This window comes from Marmota monax, unplaced genomic scaffold (assembly GCF_021218885.2).
Source record: "Marmota monax isolate L192 unplaced genomic scaffold, Marmota_monax_Labrador192_F-V1.1 WCK01_AAM20220418_F8-fsc00008, whole genome shotgun sequence".
Lineage (NCBI taxonomy): Eukaryota > Metazoa > Chordata > Mammalia > Rodentia > Sciuridae > Marmota > Marmota monax.
Window position 1 is genome coordinate 9,198,685 of NW_026694432.1, and position 21,528 is coordinate 9,220,212.

A 21,528-nucleotide genomic window follows, 5' to 3' on the forward strand; every position below is an offset into this window, starting at 1 on the left:
CTGCAGCTACTTTCTCTAGGTTCTCTCAGTGTTCTCTTTGTCCTTTTGGCCTTCCTACAACAGTGTAACCCACTCCCCATAGTAAATTCTGTTGAAAAATCTACCATTGTTTCTGTTTTCCTGGTCCAATGCTAACTGAACAAACTATTAGAAAACTGGTATCCACTTTTCATTCATCATCATGAGAGCTCAGCCTGCTTGAGAGGAAGGCTGAAACAGGAGACAGATTCCTCACACATCTAAGCACCTGGATCCAACTGAACATGAAGCCAAATCTATCCCCTCTTTAGTTCTCTGGGTCAATATTTCATGTTTTGTGCAAGCCATATGGGATTGGATTTTTTCTATATACAAGAAAGAGTCCAAACTAATCCAAATCTCTTTGTCCCTACCCCCAAATCAAATTCCTCATCCACAGCCACCAAACAAAACCAAGACCAACCACCTCCTACTGAAAACTTTAATGAAACCAATAAGTTAATAAGTTAACAAAGTGAGGTACTTGCATATTTGAGAACCAGGTTGGTGAGGGAACCTCAATGGTGGAAGGAGGGAGGGCTGCTTCCCATGCCTCCTTTGGTCACAGGGTAATCCTATTCTCCTGCCCTCTCTGAAGATCTGTCTCTGAAGGGATGGAGGGGTGGCTCTCTAAAGACAGTGCAGTGCAAATGAGGCGAGCCAGGATAGGCTCCATCCGGGGCATGATGGTACATGCAGAGGGCATGGTAGGGCAGAGGCTGGGCACCCTGGGGCTGAGCAAGATCCAACCCAAGCCCTGGTGCTGGTGCATGCAGGTCCCCAGTTATGAGATGCAGGCAGCTTGGCCTCAGCCCCCTTGTTCCCTGGTACCCCACAGAGGGTTGCCATTGATCCACTACCCCTCACCCTCCTGCCACCTGCTTGGCTTTGCAGAAGAGGAACGCAGGAGTGGGGATTTGAAAGTGGGGCTGAGGGCCTGCAGTGGATGGGCACTTATGCAAGATGCGGGGCTGCCAACTGAAGTGGAGAAGTAGGGAGGGAGCAGTGCAGGTGAGAGGCAGGTACACAGGTGGTATATCATCCAAGTGCATTATTATGCTCTCTGGGACCAGGAAGGAGTGGGCCTGGGGTCTCTCCAGTGGTGTGTGGGTCCCAGAGGCCTAGGCCTGAGTTGTGCTGTGGGGACACCAAGGAGGGCCCTCAGGGGCAGAAGCAGCAGTTAGGGTTCCTGGTCCAGTAAGGAGTCTACCTTCTTGAGGAAGGGGAGCTGGTAAAGCCCTGGGCCAGGACAGACTTTAAAGCTCCCTCTTCTGGTCAGAGGGAGTGAGGGGCTTCCTCTTAGTGGAAAGGATAGTCCACTAGCTCAGCTGCAGAGACTCAGGAGAGGCTGAGTGACTCTGTGCTCATGTGTTCAAGCATGTGTGGTTTTATGCATCAGTATGAACGTGAGGATTTCTCTGGAGAAGCTAAAGGAATTTGTGTGACTGTCCATGGAGCATTGTCTGGGAAGTGTGGGGAAAATACAGAAACTTGTGCTGTCAAAGGTGTCTGGAGGACCAAAGAGAGGAGAGGACATCCAGCAGGAAAAGGAAGCCCCTGGAGGTGACACCTGAAAATGGAAAGAAAGGCCCAAGCACTGCTCTTGGGAGAGGGCAGGAGAGAAACAGGCCCCATGCTGAGTAGGAATGGGGTGGTAAGCCAAAGAATGGGGATGGGGTCATGGCCAAGCAGCCTGAGACCAGCTACTGCTGGAAGCCCATCTCCCATAGGAGAGGGGCAGAGGGACCCCATGGGGGTCCCCAAAGTTGCATATTCAATATAATTTGCATATATGATGCCCATCTGCCTTTTGGCAGGGTTCTGTGCTTTGTGGGTACCTGCGGGGGCACCTTGGACCCATCCCCAAGTGGGGTGGGGACTTGGCAGGAGGACTTCCCTGCTCTGTCTGAAGGGCAGGCCAGAGACCTCACCTTGCATAGCTGGAAGCTGGGTCAGGGCCCAGTGCCCTAGTACCCGGCTCCTACTCCTGGGCAGTATCCCCGGCCAGGCAGGCCATGTTGGGCCTTGATAGAGTGGGCAGGGAACCGAGGGACCCAAAGGCCACGGGGCAACCGCTGCTGCTGCCCTCCATATGGCCTGGCATCTCACGCTCCTGGGGTGGGAGCTGGGCTCTGGCACCCGCAGCGGGCATCTCGCCCACCCAGGCTGCTCAATACTGCGTGTGGCCTCTCTCCCCGCAAGGGAGCGAGTTCAAGTAAGAGAAGAGTTCGGAGGCCTCAAGGGGCGGGTCCGAGCGCTAGGCCGAGGGCTGCTCGGCCCCTGAGAAGCCCCTCAGTCCATATTGGTGCTGACCGAGCGGGAGATGCTAAGCGTCTGTGCGGAGACGGAAATGTCCTCGTGGTCCACGGGGCTGTGGTAGTCCGAGGTGATGTCGGGATCGAAAATCGGTACTTGCACGGTGCCCAGGCTGGCCGAGGTGCCGGAGCGCAGGCAGCGCGAATAAAAGCCCAACAGCAGGTCCAGCTTGTGCTCGATGGACTGCACCTGGGGGCGGGGCGCAGCTGGGAGGAGGCGTTCGGCTGGGACTCGGGGGCGGGGCACCACTGGAAGGCGGGAGTTGGCCGGAAGGGGCGCGGCAGGAGGCGTGGCGGGCGTGTCTCAAGAGGTGGGTGGGGCCTGGGCGGGACTTATCTGGGAGCGGCGTCTAGGGTGGAATTTGGGGGCGGGAGGAAGCTGGGAAGCTGGGGTGTGTTCCCGGAAGAAATTTAGCCGTAACTGGAACCGTCCATAAGACCGAGGAAACTGAGAGGGGAGTGGTTAAGAGAAGTAGGTGGGTTTGGGCGAGGCTTCGGCGCCTCACAGGCAGGGCTCAGCAGAGCTGACAGGCTTACCCGGATGCTGTAGCAGGAGTGGGCGGGCTTTTTGAGGGGCGGGGTTTGTCTGTGGGGCGGAGCTTGGCCAAGTACTGGACGCGTGGGCCCGGCTGGGGCTGTCTGGTCGGGTGTTCTGGGCTGTGGCTCAGAGAAACGCACCCTCCCCTCTTCTGGTTCCTGCGTCCCCCGCCCCCCGAGTGCTTCTAGACGACGATCAGCTTCTTGGCCCCTGCGACGGTCCATCCTACACTCACCTGCTTCTCCACCTTGACCACGCGTCCCATCATGCTGATTTCATCCACCACCTCCGCATCTGAGGGTCCCTTGTCGCCCTTCTCCCGGGCCTTCCGGTCCCCGGGTCCCCGACCCACAATCTGGTCCACCCTGTGAGGAAGAGGAACCATCAAAGGTTCTGGATACCTATGCTCCTCCCTTCCACAAGAACTCTAGGTTGCCTTTTGAATGGGAGGACACAGTCTTCACCTGTGGGAATGGCCACTGAGGAAGGAGGCCTTTGCACTGCCAAATGGAGGCTTGAGTTGAAGCAGGGAAACTAGCTTTTGCTTTGGGGTTCCCCAACTGACCGAGCAAAGGCACCAATACATAAACATGGCCAGTAAAACATAGAGGAGAGATGGGAAATAGTGGACTGGGAAAGGGAAAGAGGTAGATACCTGGGAACATGAGTTATAAGGCTAGAGCTGATCCCATCTTTTCTGCTCTCACAGTGAAATTCTTCTATGTCTCCCCCATGCCTTTGGGGCTGGGGATGGAACCAGGGCTTCTCTAGCACTGAGCTATCCCCAACCCTTTGTAAAGATATTTTAGTTTGAGGCTGAGTCTCACTAAGTTACCCAGGCTGGTCTCAAACTTGAGATCTTCCTGCCTCAACCTCCCAAGTAGCTGGGATTACAGGTGTGCCATGATCTTCCTTTCACTCTTAAACCTATCCAGTAAGGTTTTTACCTCACCATTTCACCAAAACTACTGTTAGGTTCCCAAATGAACTCCATGTTACTAGATCCAATGATCAACTCTCAGTCCTCATTTCACTGGATACAGCTGATCACCCATTCTTCCTGCAAACATTTCTTCAATTGGATTCTGAAACACCCTCTCCCAGTTCTACCCCTACCTCCCAGCTGGTATTGGTCTCTTTGGCTGAGTCCACCTCTATCTCCACAACCTCTAAACATTGCAGGCCCCACAGCTTGCCTTTGAAGCCTCTTCTCTCAATTTACTCCCACTTGCTAGGTCGTATCTTCAAGTCCATAGTTTCAATTCCTCTATACCTTGTCAACACCAAATATGTGTGTGTTTCTAGGGGTCAAACCCAGGGCCAAATCTATTTCCCCATCCGAACTTTTCCTCCATACTCCACATCCCTACATCCACTGCCAGTGCAACACTCCCCTTTGAGGGCTGATGGGCATCACACAAACTCAGCCAGTTCCAATTCTCCTGATTGAAATTTGCTGTACTTGTTGCCTTCTCTGTGCCAATAAATGGCAGTTTCCTTTTTCTTCTTGCTCAATCCGAAAACCTTGGCTTCATCCTTGATTCTCTTCTTTCTTTCACCCCATCATACCCCATCAGTAGGGTTTCTTTTCCTTTTTTTTTAACACTAATATGTACTAATTGTACAAATAAATAGGTTTCACTGTGATATTTCCATGCATGCATATCTCACATATTGATCATGTCCACCCTCCCTTCTACCCTCTGTCATTCTCCCCCAGTAGGATTTTCTGATAAGGTGTAAGAGAAAGAGCAGATCTACAACCTGACCACTCATTCCACCTCCCCAGCTGCACCCTGGTCCCATGATCTCTGACCTGGATGTCTGAAGTAGGCATTTCCATCTGTTTCTACCCTTGCTATCTTATAGTCCATTGTCACCATCGCACCTTTAGAGGGATCCTTTTAAAACATAACAGATCTTCCTTCTGTTTTTTTTTTTTTTTTTTTTCTGTTGTTGTTGTTTTTGGTACAGTGATTGAATCCAGGGGTGCTTAACCACTGAGCCACATCCCTAGCTGTTTGTTTGTTTGGAGACAGGGTCTCACTAAGTTGCTTAGGGTCTCGCTAAGTTGCTAAGGCTCGCCTTGAACTTGTGATCATCCTGCCTCAACCTCCCAGGTCTGGGCTGGCAGGGTACCCACCTAGTCTGCAGGCTCTTGATCCGGCCTAGCATGTCCAGATGCCCTGCGGAGTACTGCTCAATGACATCCTTCACATCATAAGGTCGCAGTGTCTCCTTGAATTTCCTTTTGGCCACCAGGAACTTTAGAATCCTGTCAAGGGAGGGGTTCTCAGGGACCATCCTGTTCCAGTATGGGATTCTTTTCCAGCCCCCTCTCCATGTCTGTTACCCACTTATTGACCACCAGGGCAATTCCTTCTTGCACCACCACTAGCAACTGGGTCCCCAGCCTCCCTAACCACCTCTGTACCCCACAGGTTTCTTGGTGTTTTTTCATGTCCTATATTTGGATTAATCTGGGCAGGGACTGGGCCTGATGCCCTTGGCTAGGTAAAACACAGGGGGCATCTGTGAACATCAACTGTTGAGGATGACCATGTCGGGGAAGGAATATTGCATTCACCCCACAAATACTTGGCACAGCTTTGGGGGCCCTGGGTTCCGGAGAGGATTCAGAGCCAACCTCCGGCCTAGGGAGCCCCCGGCTGGAATGAGAGACTGAAAGGACATAGGTAATTATGGGATGACAAAAACCATGTTCAAAGAATGAAGAAAGATAGCAGGGCCACAAGAAGGGAGGACCTCCGCTGGAGGTGCCCCGAGCAAGCAGAAGGGGATAAAGGGAGCTGTGGGAAGCAGAGGGCATAGAGGTGTGTGAGTGACATTCAGCTCTAAGTGGCAGGAACAAGGACATGATGGAAAGGGGGCAGTCCAGGGGTTACGGGACAGTGTGAGGAGACAGGGAGGAGATGAGCCATGAGAAGGAGGTGGGAAAGAGCCCCAAATCTCTGGCAGAGCATGGGCACTGGGAGGGGCGGGTCATTCACTCTGCTTTGGCATGACTGCTGTGCTAGCCCACATGAAGATGTGACCTGGAGGGTCAGAGTCAGGAGCAGGAAGATCAGCCCCAGGGAACAGGCTTGAGTTGGGAGAGAGGCAGTGGGGTAGAGTAATGGACAACTGTTAAGTGGTTCAGGAGATGGGACTGAAAGGCTTCTGAGTCTGAGTTCAGGATGACTCCCATGGCTGATGGTGGTGCCATTGCCCCCTGATGGGGACCCAGGAGGAGGAAGGGGTTTGGGGCAAGAGATCTACAGGTACAAGAGGTCTACAGGTGGCCAAGGAGATGACCTGGCACTCACAGCTCAAGCACTGTGTTCCAGATGGTGGTCACATGAGTGGAAAGGGATTGAGGAGTAGCCTCAGACTCTGGAGAGAGAATCCAGCTCACTGATGTCAAAAAGAACACAAAGGGAAGAGGCTTATGGGCAGGTGCATGAGCTAGGGAAGAGAGGAAGTGAGTCCAGAAGGCAAGGGGTTCAGAGGTCTCTGGAACTAGAACTGAGCTAGAAATGAAGACTGAGCCAGAATTCCTTGCCAATGAGTTGGGGCCAAATCTGCGACTGGGCCATGGCTACAGGTCCCCACTTAACTCCTGAGGCAGGGAGATAGGCAGTGGAGCAGGGGCTTTCAAAATTTTTGACCAAGACCTACCGTGTTACAGCACAAACTAGTACACATGCACACATGAGCACTCGTGCATACACACACAGATAACTGAAATATAAATTTCATAAACATTATTTGCCCTTAATATGAGAAATGCATTCTCATATGTTTTTAAATGTTGATCAAGGCCCACTAACTTGGTTTCCCTAAGTTGATTTCAAACCGCCTTGACCTGTGGTTTGAAAAGCATTGATCTAAAGAAGTCCTAGGGGAAACAGGCAGGGAGAGAGTCTGAGACATCAGGACAAAAGGAGGCTGAGAATCAGAGAGATGCATGGAAAGGGTGCACAGACAAACCCCAGGAGAAACAGGCAGGCATGGATACAGCTGGGGAAAGAGAAGTAAAGAAGCTGGCACAAAGTGGGAGACAGAGAAGGGAGAGGAGCAGAGAGGCAGAGCAGAAGAGACCGGGAGGGTACTGCATGTGTGAGGACAGGGACCATGATGGGCAGCTGTGCCACTGGAGCCTGGCCCTCTGGGCATGATATGTAAGAGCAAACCCTGCAGGGAGCCATATGCCACCTCCCCACCTTGCCCATTCTCCATCCGGGCAGCGTCTGGCACACTGGGAGCTAGGCCAGGCATGGCCATGAGAGCGGGCCCAGATGGGGAGCAGCAGTGGGTGGCAGATGGGAGAGGGTGCTCACCTCAGGCTTCAGTCTCACCTGACGGAGCGGATGACCGTCTTCACAGCTGGCATGACGTCGTCCACAGTGAGCTCGCACTGGTAGCTCTTCTCCTCTGCTACTTCCTCCGAGGGGCCCTCTGAAAAGACAGGGGCAGCCATGTGTTTCAAGGGTCAGCAGCAGAAAATGCCACTCCAACCCCCACCTCCATGGAGGTACTGATAAGAAGATAGGACCAGAAAGGGACCAGAACCTTCTTGGGGCACAAGACAGACCAGGCTCCTGCCTCCCTTGCTTCTGCCCTTCACAACCCTACCCAGCATGGAAAAACCCAGTCTGCTACATGCCCATCTGTCCCTGTAGTCAGACAAAGCAAACATCTGCCAGATGTCAGATGATTGACAGCTGCTTTAGGGCACATCTGGTCTGACCTGGGGCAAATGTGATAAACATAGTCCTGGAGGAAGTCCCACTGGCCCCACCATGCAGGACAGAGAGCCCTGGAGAGAAGGCACCTGATACTTTGCACATAATCATGCACCATCTTATCCTCCAGCTACAGGGGATGGAGGCGCAGGGAGGGCTCCACTGGCCAGCTGTGGGAAGCAAGGCTCTTAAAACCAGGATAAGAGGAACAGCTCCTCTGGGGCTGGCACTCTGCCCTGGAAGAAAGGCAATACTCTCCTCACCCACCAAAAGAAAGGGGCATGAGCAGGCAGTAAAGGAGGTCCCTGGCACCAGCCTTGCCCAGGTTTCTATGGACCAGCACCTCCCAAAGACTGGTTTGTGTCTTCTGTAACTTTCCAGGAAAAGGCTGAGTCGTCAGCCAGCAACATCTTGATGCAGTACAGGCAGAGGTAGCATGGCTACCCACTTCTTCCAAGGACAAAGTGCCTCCAGTCCTCATCCACCATCCTTGTCCACTCACATCCCATTTCCCCTTCTGAGGCCCGCCCTGCAGCATGTTCTGCAGCTGGAAAGAGTCTGCCAGGGGACCCAGTCCAACACTTCCATTTTCCAGAAGGGGACACTGAGGCACAGAACTGGCCTAAGTCACAGTGTGAGTTATAGGGAGAACTAGAACTCAAAACAGTCCCCCTCCAACAGTTGAAAAGTGACCCCCCTCAGACACCAGTCTCATGTGTGCAAGCTGCACTGGAGGGCAGAGAACCTCGGCTTTGGAACTGGACAGGCCTGTGGGAGGACAGGAGCTCTGCCACTCATGAGCTGAGAATCTCAATTTCCATGTCTATAAAGTGGGAATTAAAATGGAGTCATGGGAGAAGCAAATGAGATAATCCCATCAGGGCTCATGAAATGTGGATTTCTGATCTTTCCAAGGCACATTCATTGTCATCTAGCTGGGTTTTTTTTTTTTTGGTACTAGGGATCAACCCCAAGGGTGTTTAACAACTGAGCCACATCCCCAGCCCTTTTATACTTTTTATTTAAAGACAGGGTCTCACTGAGTTGCTTAGGGCCTTGATAAGTTGCTGAAGCTGGCTTTGAACTCATGATTCTCCTACCTCAGCCTTCTGATCCACTGGAATTACAGTCGTGTGCCACAGCACCCAGCATCATCTAGCTTTAATGGAGCACTTACTATATTCCAAAAACTCTTTTGTTCACCTTCCATAGATTATCTCAATCTTCACAACAGCCCTTGAAGCAGATACTATTATTGTTCCCATTTTACAGGTGAGGGAAGTGGAGTAGGGCCCAAAGAAATTAGGTCACTTGCTGAAGTGACAGAGCCAGAATTCAGATCCAAGCAGCCTAGCTCCAAAGCCTGTGCCCTCAACCACTATCAAATGCCACCCTCTACATTCCCATTTGATCTCCAATAATCTGGTGCCCAGGCTACAGCAAAGCAAGTGTTATGATGCCCATCTTATAGACTAGAAAACCAGAGTCCATCCCCACCCCCTTTGGCAGGTCCTGGACCCCAAACTTCTGGGAGCTCACCCTCAGCAGAGGTGCGGGGTTTGAGTCTCAGAGAGGCCCGGAAACGTGTGCGGTCATTGAAGCTCCAGCTCTTCTGCACTTTGGTGGGGCTGGTGGCCTCACCCACCTGCTCACTGCTTGGGGAGGTGGGCATTGGTGGAGGTGCCAGATGCTGCTTGGAAGGACCAGTCCGCCGCTGGGAGCTGCCCATGCGGATGCGGTCTTTGATGCCCATCCGGCTGCTAGCAGAGCAGGGCAGGTTGGGGAGAGAGCCAAGTTAGCTGGTGCTGGGGCAGGAGGTGAGTGGGGACAATGCTGATCTAGGACTTGGGGGTGACTATTGGGTCTGGATTCCCCACCAAACAGACTTTCTAGGATGGAACAACGGTGTGGTGAGGGGGGCCCTGACTCCAACAAGAAGCTGAAGGGAGGTCATTTGGAGCCCATCCCATACCCAGTCCCACCTCCCACCCCTCTTTGCCAAGACAGATAAGGGTGCACAGGAGACAGATGTCAGAGTGAAAGGACTGAGAGAAACCCAAGAAGGAATCAGACAAGACAGGAGGACGAAGGATCTGGGCCTGGCCCACAGGTGGTTGGAGGGTGGAGGCAGTGACCCCGTTGGGCACAGACAGGCTGCTGAGGGATGGGGAAGCTCACCTGGCCATGCACACTGAGGTAGGCCTCCAGTCCTCACTGTACCAGGGAGAGGCTGGGTGGAGTCAAGGAGGCATGTGTGTGCACATGTGACAGTGTGGGTACAGAGGTAGCAGAGTGTATACACATGGTGTGTGTGGACATGTGTCAGCTTGTATTTTCTCCTTTCCCCACTGCTGGAGCTATCTGATTCGGCATGGGTCAGGTCAGGGTTTTAGGACCTGATCTAGCCATGCAGATGGGCTCTGCAAAATAAGATCTCCAACACACGGGCTTCTGTGTGAAGTGCCAGTGGACAGTGCAGTGTGATGTCCGTTGAGGGCCTAAGCCTCATGAGTCTGGGTGCTGTATGCCTAGGATGTGCCTGGTATCCGCCCTCCCAGTGAAGATCTATTTCAGTAACCTGTTCCGTGGTCTCCCTTGCCTGAGCTCTGCTCACCTGGACCATGGGGTCCTGGATCTCCCTAGAAGATTCCCCCTTCAGTGCTACTCAGTTCCCAGTTCAGCTTACACTGTCTGTGTGCACATGAGCACACACATGCAGATCTGGACACACGCTCTAGGCTCCCCTTACTATACCCAGCCCCTCACCACATCCCCCAAACCTTGGAGGGAGACAGGCGGGGGTGGAAGGAGGCCATGGGTTTACCATCACCATGAAAGGCCCTGATTAACCAGTACCTGGTAGAGTAACTCTGGTCCAAGAAGTTCAAGGACCACATTACTGCTGTTTGGGTCAGACCTATGCCAACATCCTCCACCCTATGCCCTGTGGCATCATAGCTGCCTTGCCTGCTGCCATGTGCCACTGGAGGATCCCTGCAGACAGCTTTGGGGCCCCCACTGCCTTGGGCACCAGCTCAGAGGGGCACCAGCCAGTCTCAAAGGAGGCCTGAGGTGGGGCAGGGTTGAGGAAGGAGACTGTCACCTACTCTCAGGGACTTTCAGATCAACAATTAAGCAAAGGACACATTCTGGTTTCGAGGTTGGGTGGGTACCAAGGTCCCCCATGCCCAGGGCATGGGGTGGAAGGTATAGAGCCCAGCTGCTGAGGTAAGAGATCTCGAAACCAGGGGCACCTTCGGGAAGGTGGCCCGGATGTAGGGCCATCCTTAGGGGAGGGGCCTCTGCCCAGAGGGAAGAGGTTAAAGGTCAGGTATTGGAGCCCTTAGGATATCAGAAGGGAAGGTCAGGCCCCAGGGTCCCCTCGACACATCCCAAAGATTCCAACAGAAGTTTGAGGTTGGCTTTCCCAAACTTTCCCCTGCAGAGCCATTCCTGCGGGCTCTCCTCATGCTGGCAAGCACCCCACCACCCTGCCCATCCGTGCAACCCCTGCCCCTGTCCTCCACTCCTCCAAGCTGGAGAGGAAGAGAGAAGGCTGGAGAAGGCCCTGAGCTCCAGTCAAGGGCCTGGAACTCTGGATCGCTGCACCCAGCACATCAGGCACCAATGGCGTTCTGGGGAAGGGAGGGGTGACCTCTATCTCAAGAAGTGTGCAAACAAGCTGAGTGTGCACTCAGCAGAACTTTTGGAGGAAGGAGTCTGAGGCTTGCACTAGAGGCCTTGAAAGGTCCCTTTCCAGCTCTGATTCTGTGACGGTGGAGGGAGCTTCCAGCAGGGTTTGTGGGGGTTCTGTAACTTTCCAGCCATCTGAGGCCCTGGGCTCCTCTTTAATGCAAGAAGACAGTTTTACCAGGAGCAGCCCTGGATTCCTGCTCCTTGGGCAGAGCCCAGAAAACAGCTCACGTCAGCCTCTCTGGAGCCTGAAAGCTCAAAGAAAATGGAAAGAAACCTGGCACACAGTGGGCACCAAAGAGCTCCTTCCCTCCCAGGCTCCTCAGAGCACGCAGTGTCCCACCTGCCTGCCTCGGTGCTTTCAGTCCTCTCCGCCACGTCACGCAGTGGCTCTGGTTCTCCATCCCTATTTTACCGATAAGGAAAGAAGTGAAACAACTTGCCCGAGGTCACAGAGCTCCCCTGGGATGGGGCAAGTCCTGGGCCATTTTCTCCGCCTCAGAGATTGTGTTCTTTTTCCAGGACAAGTGATCAGGGTGAGGGCGAGGGCAGTGGTTCTCAACTGGGGCATTTCACCCCCCAAGGCACATTTGGCAATGTCTGGAGATATCTGGGGTTGTCACAGCATTGGTGTTCCTGGCATCCAATGGGTAGAAGCCAGAAATGCTGCTAAGCATCCCACAAAGCATGTGTAGCCCCAAGCAAAAGAACTGTCCAATTCAAAATGTTGAAGGTGCCAAAGTAAACAACTGAGGTCTAAGGGGTCTGTTGGTGCCTAGGAGAAGGATAGGGTGAGCTTGACTGTGGCTGTCCTCAGGAAGTGTCAGTGCTGCCATTGACTGCCCTCTGACTGCCCTGCTGGACTCAGACCCACTTGCACCAGGAATTTCTTTAGGATTCATCCTCTGCCTGCCAAAGGCAGCCTCCCCACTGTCTGGCTGCACACGGCCCCTCCGCTCCAGTCCCCTCCTCAGGGACTAGGCAAACAGTCTCATAGCTGGCCTCTCTGTCCCACTCTTGCCCCTCTGTCCATCCTGCCCACTACAGCCAATCTTGCAGTGGGTCAGATCTGACCTGGAGTCTCTTCAGCTTCACCCTTCAGTGTGTCCCCATTTCCTACAGTCATGGTTCCCAAACTGTTTTTTTAAGTGAGATCTTAACTGCCAAATGTACCAAATTGAATAAGGTCAATTTTGTAGGCGCCAAGCAGTTTGGGCCTGGCTATACTGCATTTATGATCTGTGTCTCAGGCTGGAGTTGGAGCTCAGGGCTAAAGTGCTCCTGGGTTCAATGCCCAGAACAAACAAAACAAAACAAAACAAAAAACAATCTGCATTTCATATCTGAGGAAACAGAGGCACAGACAGCTATGTGACTTGCCCACAGACACACGGCCAGTGAGTGCAGACCAGACTGTGATGGAGAATCCACATCTCTCAGAAATGCTGCTTTTCTACAGAAGCACATGACAGCCAGGGGCTCTGCTCCTCATCTTCTACCACAAGACTCCAGAGGCACCTTAGGGAAACCAGAGATCCACGAACTCAAGTGTCAGGCAATGCCAACAAGATGAAGCCGCACTGGGGCTTAACCTCAGCCCTGCCTTAACCTCAGCTCTGACATCCCACTCTCAGAACTGACCAAACCGGGCTATGCACTTGTTTCCCATGGCTGTGCTCTTTTGCCAACTTGCCTGGTCCATGTCCCCGCTAACAGCCACCCCTTCCAGGGCTTCCTCTGGGTTAAGCGCCCAACTCAGGCTTCACAGCCCCTCTGCTTCCTCCTCTTATTGCGCTCACTGCACCAAACTGCAGTTACTCTTTGCAACTCTCCAGGGACCATGTTTTATTCATCACTGTGTCCCCAGGGCACACAGCAAGTCCTGGCATGGCAGGTACCATGAATGCAGTGGTGATGCAGCTACATTAGGGCTCTGGAGTTAGGGAGGTGCCAGGCCTATCCCCTTCAGCCATCTGCCGCGTTCCAGGCAGACAGTGGGGAGACAAGAAGCTAAACCCAAGGCCCAGCAAAAGTCAGAGTGGGAAAGACCCTCAGAGAGCCTCTAGTTCAATCTGCCCATTCCACATATGGAAAACTTAGGTCCAAAGAAGGGAAGCAATTTGACCAAAATCATACAGGGGTCAGCGGCAGAGCCAGCGCGCATCCCCAAGGCTCCTGCAAGTGTCCCTTCCAGCACACTGGGCCCATGCCCCAGACCTGGCAGAGGCATCCCCAGGAAGGCAAGGGGCTCATCAGGACCCCGAGGCAGATGGCAGGCGGCAGGCACATGCACCTTGTTCATGGCCCGTCCTGTCCCCCTCTCCAACCCCCAAAGCTGGGGGGATGAGGAAGAGTGGGGGCAGGAGGAGCAGGCGAGGGGGTACCTCGGTCTCCAGCTGGCGTGGATCCGAAAGAAACTCCGTTTATTACTAAACATCTGGCTGGAAAGTTGAGAACAAGACACGAACAGAGGTTAGTGACAAAGGGACAGGTGGGCAGAGCGTGGGGAGTTGCCAGGATGGGGCCAGTTTCTGGTGGCTGGTGGGAAAAAAGGACCCCCACCCAAGTCATCCTCCAGCTCCATCCCCAGAATGCAGAAGTTCTCAGTCTGCATAAGGACCCCCTGGGAGCATTGTGAACACGCAGAATCCTGGGCCTCCTCTCCAATCCAACTCCGCAGGTGTGGAGAGAGGGCCAGGCATTTGCATTTCGGACAAACACCCCACGAGATGCTGATGCAGGCAGTCGGAGACCACACTTTGTGCAACTCAACACAAAATCCTAAAAGGAAATGCCATCCCCTGGCCATCCCCCAAGAAGTCCTGCTTCTTGGAGCTCTACTTCCTGGGAACATGCTTAGTTTGGATCCATCCCCAAGCATCACTGGGGATGTAGCCAACCAGGTGTGTGTATGCGTAGGTACATATCTGGAGGCATCCCAGCTGCAGTAGACCTAGACAGCCAAGGTTAAGGACAAGACCATTTAGCCTGAGCCTGGGGACTGACCTAGAAGACACAGCTTGGCTCTCTAGGGTCTCTGGGAAGAAGTGACACTCTACCACCATCACCATGAGTTCCAGACACACAGACACCCCAGGACAGACAGACATAGGCTGGGAGTTAGTGATAGCCAAGCCCTCAGCAGTGATCTGTTCCTGGGCTTCAGTGAGTTCAGGGTCCCATAGAAGCCGTTGGGAGTTCTATAGGTGCCAGGCTCCAGGCTCCCCTCCATTCTCATGCCTTCCTATTCAAGCAAGGTGAGACCAGAGTGCCCTAGAAGCTGCAGAGAGCCCATGCTCTTGGCATGAATGTTGGAATGCCAAAACTTTTGAGTTTCTGCCTGTGAATCGCAGTTTGGTAGGGATGGGGATAAGGATGAAGGGCCTTCAGGCAGTGCTGGAGAATCCAAATGGTCCTATATCATGAACATTTCTTCCAGGGAGCTCCCAGCCTGGCCTGGCCAGACATGCTTCCCTTCCCCTCCCTCCAGTTCCAGACCTGGAGGGGTGCTCTCTCTCTCCCCACTTCCTGTTCAGCCCCTAGCCCAGAAGTGCCCTAAGAACAGGGAAGGGATGCTACCCGCTCCCCCTCCCCCAGCCCAAAACACTTCATCACTCTATCCTCCAGGAGAAACTCAGAGAACCCAGAGCTCCTAGTCAGCCTAAACATCACTGATTTTCTGCCAGGAACAGAGTGATTTGATGACTTTCTCAAGGACACACAGACCAGGTGGCAGAGGCAAGCTTCCACGGCACCTCTTCCCTGGTCCCTTGTTCTGGGCCTGGGGCTCAGAATTACAGCTAAGGCTCAAGGCCCAGATGCCTATCTGGTTGGTTCAGTGATGACGTGTGAAGATGAGGCAAAACAAAGAGATGGGTAAAGAGCAGGGGAAGGTATGAAGGGGACTGAACCCTCGACCTCAAAGCTAAATCTACAGAGGCAGCTGCTTGTCCCCATGCTGTGAGTGAATGGGCTGCCCTTATCCAAACATGTTGGAGCTCCCCCACTTATGAACACATGGCAGGGCAGGCCAAGCATCATTCTTTCTTGGTTCTTCTTTCAAAATTCAAAAGCTCCGGGAGGGACAGGTCAAGGGGAAAGATACCGTTGTGAGTGCAAGGAGTACCTCAGTAAGGAAGAAAAGAGAATCCCAGGAGCACCCGCTGGGATTAGCAAAGCTGTGGACAAGGGTTGCATGAGACAAGAGCATTAGTTGCTGGCTGGGTTTACGTAGGTCCTACAGTGGTCTTAGTCACAGAGCTCTCTTTCCAGCTGGCATCTGGTTCCCGAGAGGTGACTGCAGGGTCAAGCCCCTCCTAGAGCAACATGCTGGGGAGGGGGTTCCCTGCCCTCACAACCCAGAGTGGTGCCCACGATTACCTGAGCCGTAAGCACCTGTGGCCAGCGGCCTCCTCCTCTCTCCAGCTTCCCGGGAGGGATGGGGGTGCAGGGATGGAAGAGTGAGGGGAACGTGGAACAGAGAAAGAAAGAGGACAATGGCATGAATGGGGGAGGTGACAGGGTAGGATGGTGCGGACATCTCTCCCACTCAGACTCTCGGAGTCCCAGGAAACGAAAAGGTGAGTCCAGCCTGGCCTCTCCAGAGAGGCCCTCAGTCTGTACCTGTCTGGCCATCCGACGACAACCGCCCAGACCTCATGAAGAGGCCCAGGAGGCCCCCAAACAGGCCCAGACACCGACAGAGTAGCTGGAGGCAGGTCTGAGGGAGGATAAGACAGAGAATGGAAGAAGAGGAGGAGAAGCAAGAGGAGGTGGTGACCCCAGGGGGCCCCTACCTTTCCCCAGGGCAGAAGGAGGCGCTGCCCGGCCGATGGCAGGTGGCAACGGGAGGGTAGCGGGAGGGCGCTCCATCAGGTACTGGCGCCCGCCGCACCTCCAAGGGCCGTAGGCCCCCATTGCGGGCCCGCTGCACGTGCTCAAACAAGAGGGCCAGCTCTCTGCAGGAGAGGGCACCATCAGCCACAAGCAGGGCCCTGGCACCACCCCCCTCACCTAGTGGGCTCTGAGCTCCTGAGCTCACCCGCCAGGTCCTGCTCTATAGGGATGCTCACAAACACCCAAGCCAGGCCAGACCAAACAGGGGTGGAAGATGGAAGACAATGGCTCTCTTCCTCCCTTTCTACACTCAGTTCCTGGGAAATCCTCAGGGACACCAGGTTTGGTTGTGCAGACTGGGCACAACTCAAGAGCACCCGCACAAGGTGGCAAATAGGAGCTCAAATTCAGCTGACTCTCTGCTCATTGAGGCACAGTGGCACTGTGCCTGCTGGAAGGCCAGCAGCAGCCCTGAAATTCATACCCTTCCGATCTGACTATGGATTTTAGGGAAGACAGACCAAGGATGGAGATTTCACAGGGCAGCTGGCCCAGCTTTCCTCTCCTGTGGCGCTCACGCCTGCTGCTGGGTTCCTGGAGACTGAATTTGGGCCTGGAGCTGCCCCCTGACTCTCTAGGCCACTTCCTACCATAAGCCAAAAAAGTAAAATGCCCCCCTCCACTGTCCCCTGCCTTCCCACCAAAGGGATAAGAAAGCTGAGGCCCAGGGAGCAGCAGAAGGTCCGATAGACCCCAAATCCCCAAACCAGGCTCTGTCCCTCTAACCAAGGGACCCAGACCACCAGACTCCATTTCCCCGCCTCCCTCACACCACTTTCTACCTATCCAGCCCCTGCCCCAACTCCCCACCTCGCCCTGGTCAATAGGGCTGCTCCTGAAAAGGAGGCTTCGTCTAACCTAGCTGCCATCTCTGTCTCCGAGGTGGGAGCTTGCCTCTGCCAGGAAGGGAGATGGGGGTGGGAAGTGTGATGCCCCCTTCCAGGGCCCTCTCTTCTGCCCCTCCCAGGAAGCCCACAGGGCTGGGAGGGAGCTGGAACAGGCCAGGTGAGGGCAAGTGGGATCACGCAACAGCTGCTCTTGGAGAACTAATGAGGCAAAAAAGGTGCGCAGAAGCGCTGAGCGCAGCAGCCTGGCCCAGCCGCGCACCCCACGCCCGCCTGCCTGTGGGAGCGTGCCAGATCCGCGGTCTTCATTCCTGCCCCAGGGCTGGCCAGGCACCTGGCCACATGCACCTTGGTGATGCTATTAATAATCCCTTGAATGGAGCCACCCCCGTGCAGCCTAGGCTCAGCCAGGGCCAGTGGGAAGACTCTCTTCTGGGTGCTGAGGCCCAGTCGAGCCCAGTCACATATGGGGGCTCAGGGCAGGTCCTGGCACATGTGTTCCTGACCATTCCACACTCTCTTCAACCAGCTGCAATACTCCAGGCTGGTAAGTGCCACCAGTGTCCCCCACTTGAGACTGAAGGGAAATGAGCTGGCTGTGTCACTGGCCTCAGTGGCATCACCAATGGGTGAGCATTCTGACTGACAGCGCTCCATGAGCTGGGCTCAGCCTGTGGGGCAGAGCTCCACCAAGGCCCTATGTCCTGTGTGCTTCTCAGAGAGAGGATCTTCCAAGCTCTAAGTAAGGTAGAACCTACAGAGCCAGCCCAAAATGCTCCCATGGGAGCTGTCACCCTCTCCCCACCTTCCAGGGATGAATCCCAGCCCTTTGTGCTCCCTGGGTATTACTGCCAGCCCCCACCCACTCCCACCCCAGAAGGACCTACCTGAAGGATGGGAGGATACTGTCATAGTAGTACCAGGTGGCCGTCAGGTAGGCCCTGCTAGTGTCGGTGGAGTACAGGCGCCATGCAGCCTGGGGATATGTGGAAGAAATGGGGCATCAGTGAGGTCTCTCAGCCCCCACCAGCCCTCTGCCCCTGAAGGAACCTAGTCCTTAGCCAGCCAAAGGTTGGCAGAGCCAGAGGCCAGTCCCAACTCTATAGCCACCAGCAAGGCCAACTTAGAAATTGAGGCCTAGAGAGAAACGACTTGCCCAAGATGGCCCAGAAGATCAACATGAGTCAAGGACCCTGGAGCAAAGGGGTAAGACCAGGGGTTTTATCATCAGGCAGATGTGGGTTTCCAATCTCAGTTCTACCCCTTTCAAGTGTGGACAAACTAAATGAAGTTCCAGAACCTCAGTATTCTCCCCCGTAGAGCGAATCAGCTACTACTTACCTAACAGCATGCTGTGAGCATGTTTGTCTATTCAATGCAAAGCTCAGTGGTGACACATAGTAGGCACTTAATGCCAGGTCCCCCTGTTAAACCTTCCTGTTAACTCCCTTCTTCACATCTGGTAAATATTTATTGTGTGTTCAATTAATGGCACCGATCTCAGAGCCAAGTAGAGTATCTGGCACTTGTAGGTGTCCCACAAATGTTTGGAGAATGAATGCTGACTGCTAACAGCAACTCTGCTCTATTTTTCCTAGCTGCTTGTCACTAGGAACTGAGAAAGGGGTTGCTGAGGAATGCTGAGGGGTTGGTTGGAGGAAAGAGCATCACCCACCAGCCCCTCAGCTTCCATGGACTTGCAGGACTTCCTTCATAGCAGGAGGAAAGAAGGTCGGACAAGAGGAAGTCTTTGAGATATGGAGAAGAGCCAAGGAGAGACTGAGTGGGATGATCAGCCAAGGCAGAGAGACATGGAAGCTGCTAGGCAGGACAAGGCAGAATTGGGCCCTGTATACCCCCCTTCTCTGGGTGCCTCTTGTCCCTATGGGGTTGCCACTGTTGACCTCACCGGCCAGGCGCCTTCCAAAGACAGAAATATTTTTACTTCCTGCTTGCCTAGGCCCCTGGCATGGGCTGGAGAGCAGCTGCCAGAGCTGTCTCATTAATTATGGGCACTACAATACCAGCTGTCTCTCGGCACGAACAGTGCCAGCCGCCTGCCCCTACAATGCCCCTCAGAAGGCCAGCTCTCAAGGGACAGTGGCCATTGTGCCCCGAGGGACATTATGAAGAAAAGCCTGGGCTGGTGGCTGGAGATAGCAGGGATGGGGAGAGGGGGTTTCACCTGGGTAAAAGAGATAAGGAGGGGCTGAGTCAGACTTGGGTTTGGGGGTCAGAGGGTGGCGTGGGGGGAGCATGCATAGGTGGGCTGCGTCAGTATTCCCCAAACCATTTCCTGCACAGAGTTCTCCTGCATACACTTCTGACTGGAGAGAAGCCAACACCTAATCACACGGTCACAGAAAATAAAGCCCTGGCCTCATCCCACAGCCACTCAGATCACCCATCATTGAGGGCAACGAAGACCACATGCTCCTGGCTTCCCACCCACTCCTCTGGCTGCTCCTCCTCTGTCTCCTTGGCAGGCTCTTTTCCTGCCTGGCTACTAAATATTGGAGCTCTCAAAAGCCTAGACTTGAACCAAAACCTCTTCATTCGTGTGGCTTCTTGTGGAATGCCTGAATGAATGAGCCCAGAGTGCTGCCGCGGATGGCTGCGCAGCTGAAGGGCAGCAGAGCTGGGTCTTCACAGGAGCCTGTCCAGACCCCCATCTACCCAGGCTGCACAGAGCTGGGGCCAGAGTTGGCAATGGCGCAACTCTAGTGAGCACCAAACTGGGCATTTGGTGCCAGGGAAAGTTTATGAATCTGTCAACATCCCAGCTCTGTCTGTGCCTTGCCACGTGACCCTAGAAATGCCACATCCCTCTCTGAGCTTCAAAGTAGAATTGTAGTTGTGAGGCTGGGCCACATGGATTGGCACACAGGGGCCAACACGCCAAGTGGGTGTATCATAGGGCCTGTGCCACAGGGCCTCCTGGGTGTCATTTACCTGAATGAGGTTGGCTGCTGGCATCCTCCGCTTCTCGAAGTGCTTCTGCCGGTGCTGTTCCTGGACCTTCAGGGCAAAGCCGGAGCCGAGAATGCCCTAAGGGGATAAGGGAGGGTTGGGGGAATGTGGGGAGGGGAGATAACCAGGGTATCCCTATCCCTGCCCATCTGACTAGGCGTTGGCTTCTCTCCAGTCAGTACCCAAGGCTGCCTGGACAAATCTGTGATTTGGACTGAGAAAGTCTTGCCCTCATCCTCCCCCACCAACATAGCAGAACAGAACTCACGGCAGGCAGGGCAAAGAAAGAGATGCCCAGTAAGGCGAAGCCAGCAGCCAAGACCCTGCCCAGCCATGTATGTGGTGTCTTGTCTCCATAGCCGATGGTTGTCAGTGTAATCTGGAGATAACAAATGGTTATCCACAAGACGGATCACAGAGGCCACCCACGAGAAGTTGTTGGGGGCACAGACAGGTGGAAGACTGGTCAAAAGGAAAGGGTTCTCTCCCCCCATCCCCAGATATTTTCCATAGGGGTTGTTGACAAGGACTTTTCAAGGGGGCAGTAGGGGCGTACCTAATACCTCTCCAGTGCTGTACACAAAGGCTCGGGGACAGGCGGGGGGCTAATGGGAACAGGGCAATCCACCAGAGTAGGTTGGGGGGCAGAGTGGCATAGGGGCTGGTCAAAGGGGGTCCCAGCTCTAGTTCTAGAAGGGCCTGATCAACCCTCAGGGGCAGAATGGACAGGTCTCAGGAAGTTTCTGGGGAGAGTCCCAAGGAGAAGGGCAGCCCTGCACAGACTCTTACGCACCGTCCCCCACCAGAGCGAGTCGGCATAAGAGGAGAAGTCAGAGTTGGCATCCTTCTCCGCCAGATAGACGAGGAAGGAGGCAAAGATGAGCACCAGGAACCCGATGTACCAGGCGGTGATCAGCTCCTGCCAGGCAGGTGAAGGGACATGAGGAGCTGTGCCTACCAGAGGGGCAGGGGCTCCCTATGGCCTATGGACCATGTTCTGAAGGGGGATAAAAGTACCCGATCTCACCAACCCCTGGCAGTGGCTCTTCTCCATTTCCTTTCTCAGCTCTTCACTTCAAGGAAACCCTGCCTCACCTAGAGACCACCAGGACCCCAGGCCTGCCCTTGACCTGCCCGGTTCCAGGCTCGCACCTCCACCCCCAGACCCCTTGGCTTTGCCCCCCAACACTACTTACAGGCTTGGGGACCTACATTCTAGTCCCTTCCCAGCCCCACCCTCAGGCCCCATCCCAGCTCTCCAAGTGGCAGTGAAAACTGTCCCTTCAAACTCAGAAGCTTCCAAGTGACACCCTCAAACCCGGCTTCAGGCCCTGACTCCTAGGCCCGGCTGATGCCCAGCTCCACCCCCCACTTGCTCCACCCTGTAGGCCCTGCCTCTAGCTTAGATCCTGTCCCCAGCCCCGCCCTGCCCCGCTTCCAATCTCCATGCCCACCCCGTCCATAGTCTCCCTTTCCCCCCCTACCCAGCCAGGGCTCCGCTCAGGACC

At 54.4% G+C, this 21,528-nt stretch overlaps 1 protein-coding gene across 1 annotated transcript in view; it reads right to left on the reverse strand.

Moving 5' to 3' along the window:
• Positions 1 to 446: 446 nt before the first annotated feature.
• Positions 447 to 21,528, reverse strand: part of Kcnq4 (potassium voltage-gated channel subfamily Q member 4) — a 51,501-nt gene continuing 30,419 nt past the window's right edge. The window contains exons 5-14 of the mRNA XM_046469425.1: positions 20,814 to 20,939; positions 20,289 to 20,399; positions 20,003 to 20,098; positions 17,938 to 18,026; positions 16,106 to 16,267; positions 9,156 to 9,376; positions 7,230 to 7,329; positions 5,015 to 5,146; positions 3,107 to 3,236; positions 447 to 2,523 (exon numbers count right to left, since the gene is read on the reverse strand). Coding sequence (XP_046325381.1) covers positions 2,311 to 2,523; positions 3,107 to 3,236; positions 5,015 to 5,146; positions 7,230 to 7,329; positions 9,156 to 9,376; positions 16,106 to 16,267; positions 17,938 to 18,026; positions 20,003 to 20,098; positions 20,289 to 20,399; positions 20,814 to 20,939 — 1,380 coding nt within the window. The 3' untranslated portion in view covers positions 447 to 2,310. The remainder of the gene's footprint in view (positions 2,524 to 3,106; positions 3,237 to 5,014; positions 5,147 to 7,229; positions 7,330 to 9,155; positions 9,377 to 16,105; positions 16,268 to 17,937; positions 18,027 to 20,002; positions 20,099 to 20,288; positions 20,400 to 20,813; positions 20,940 to 21,528) is intronic.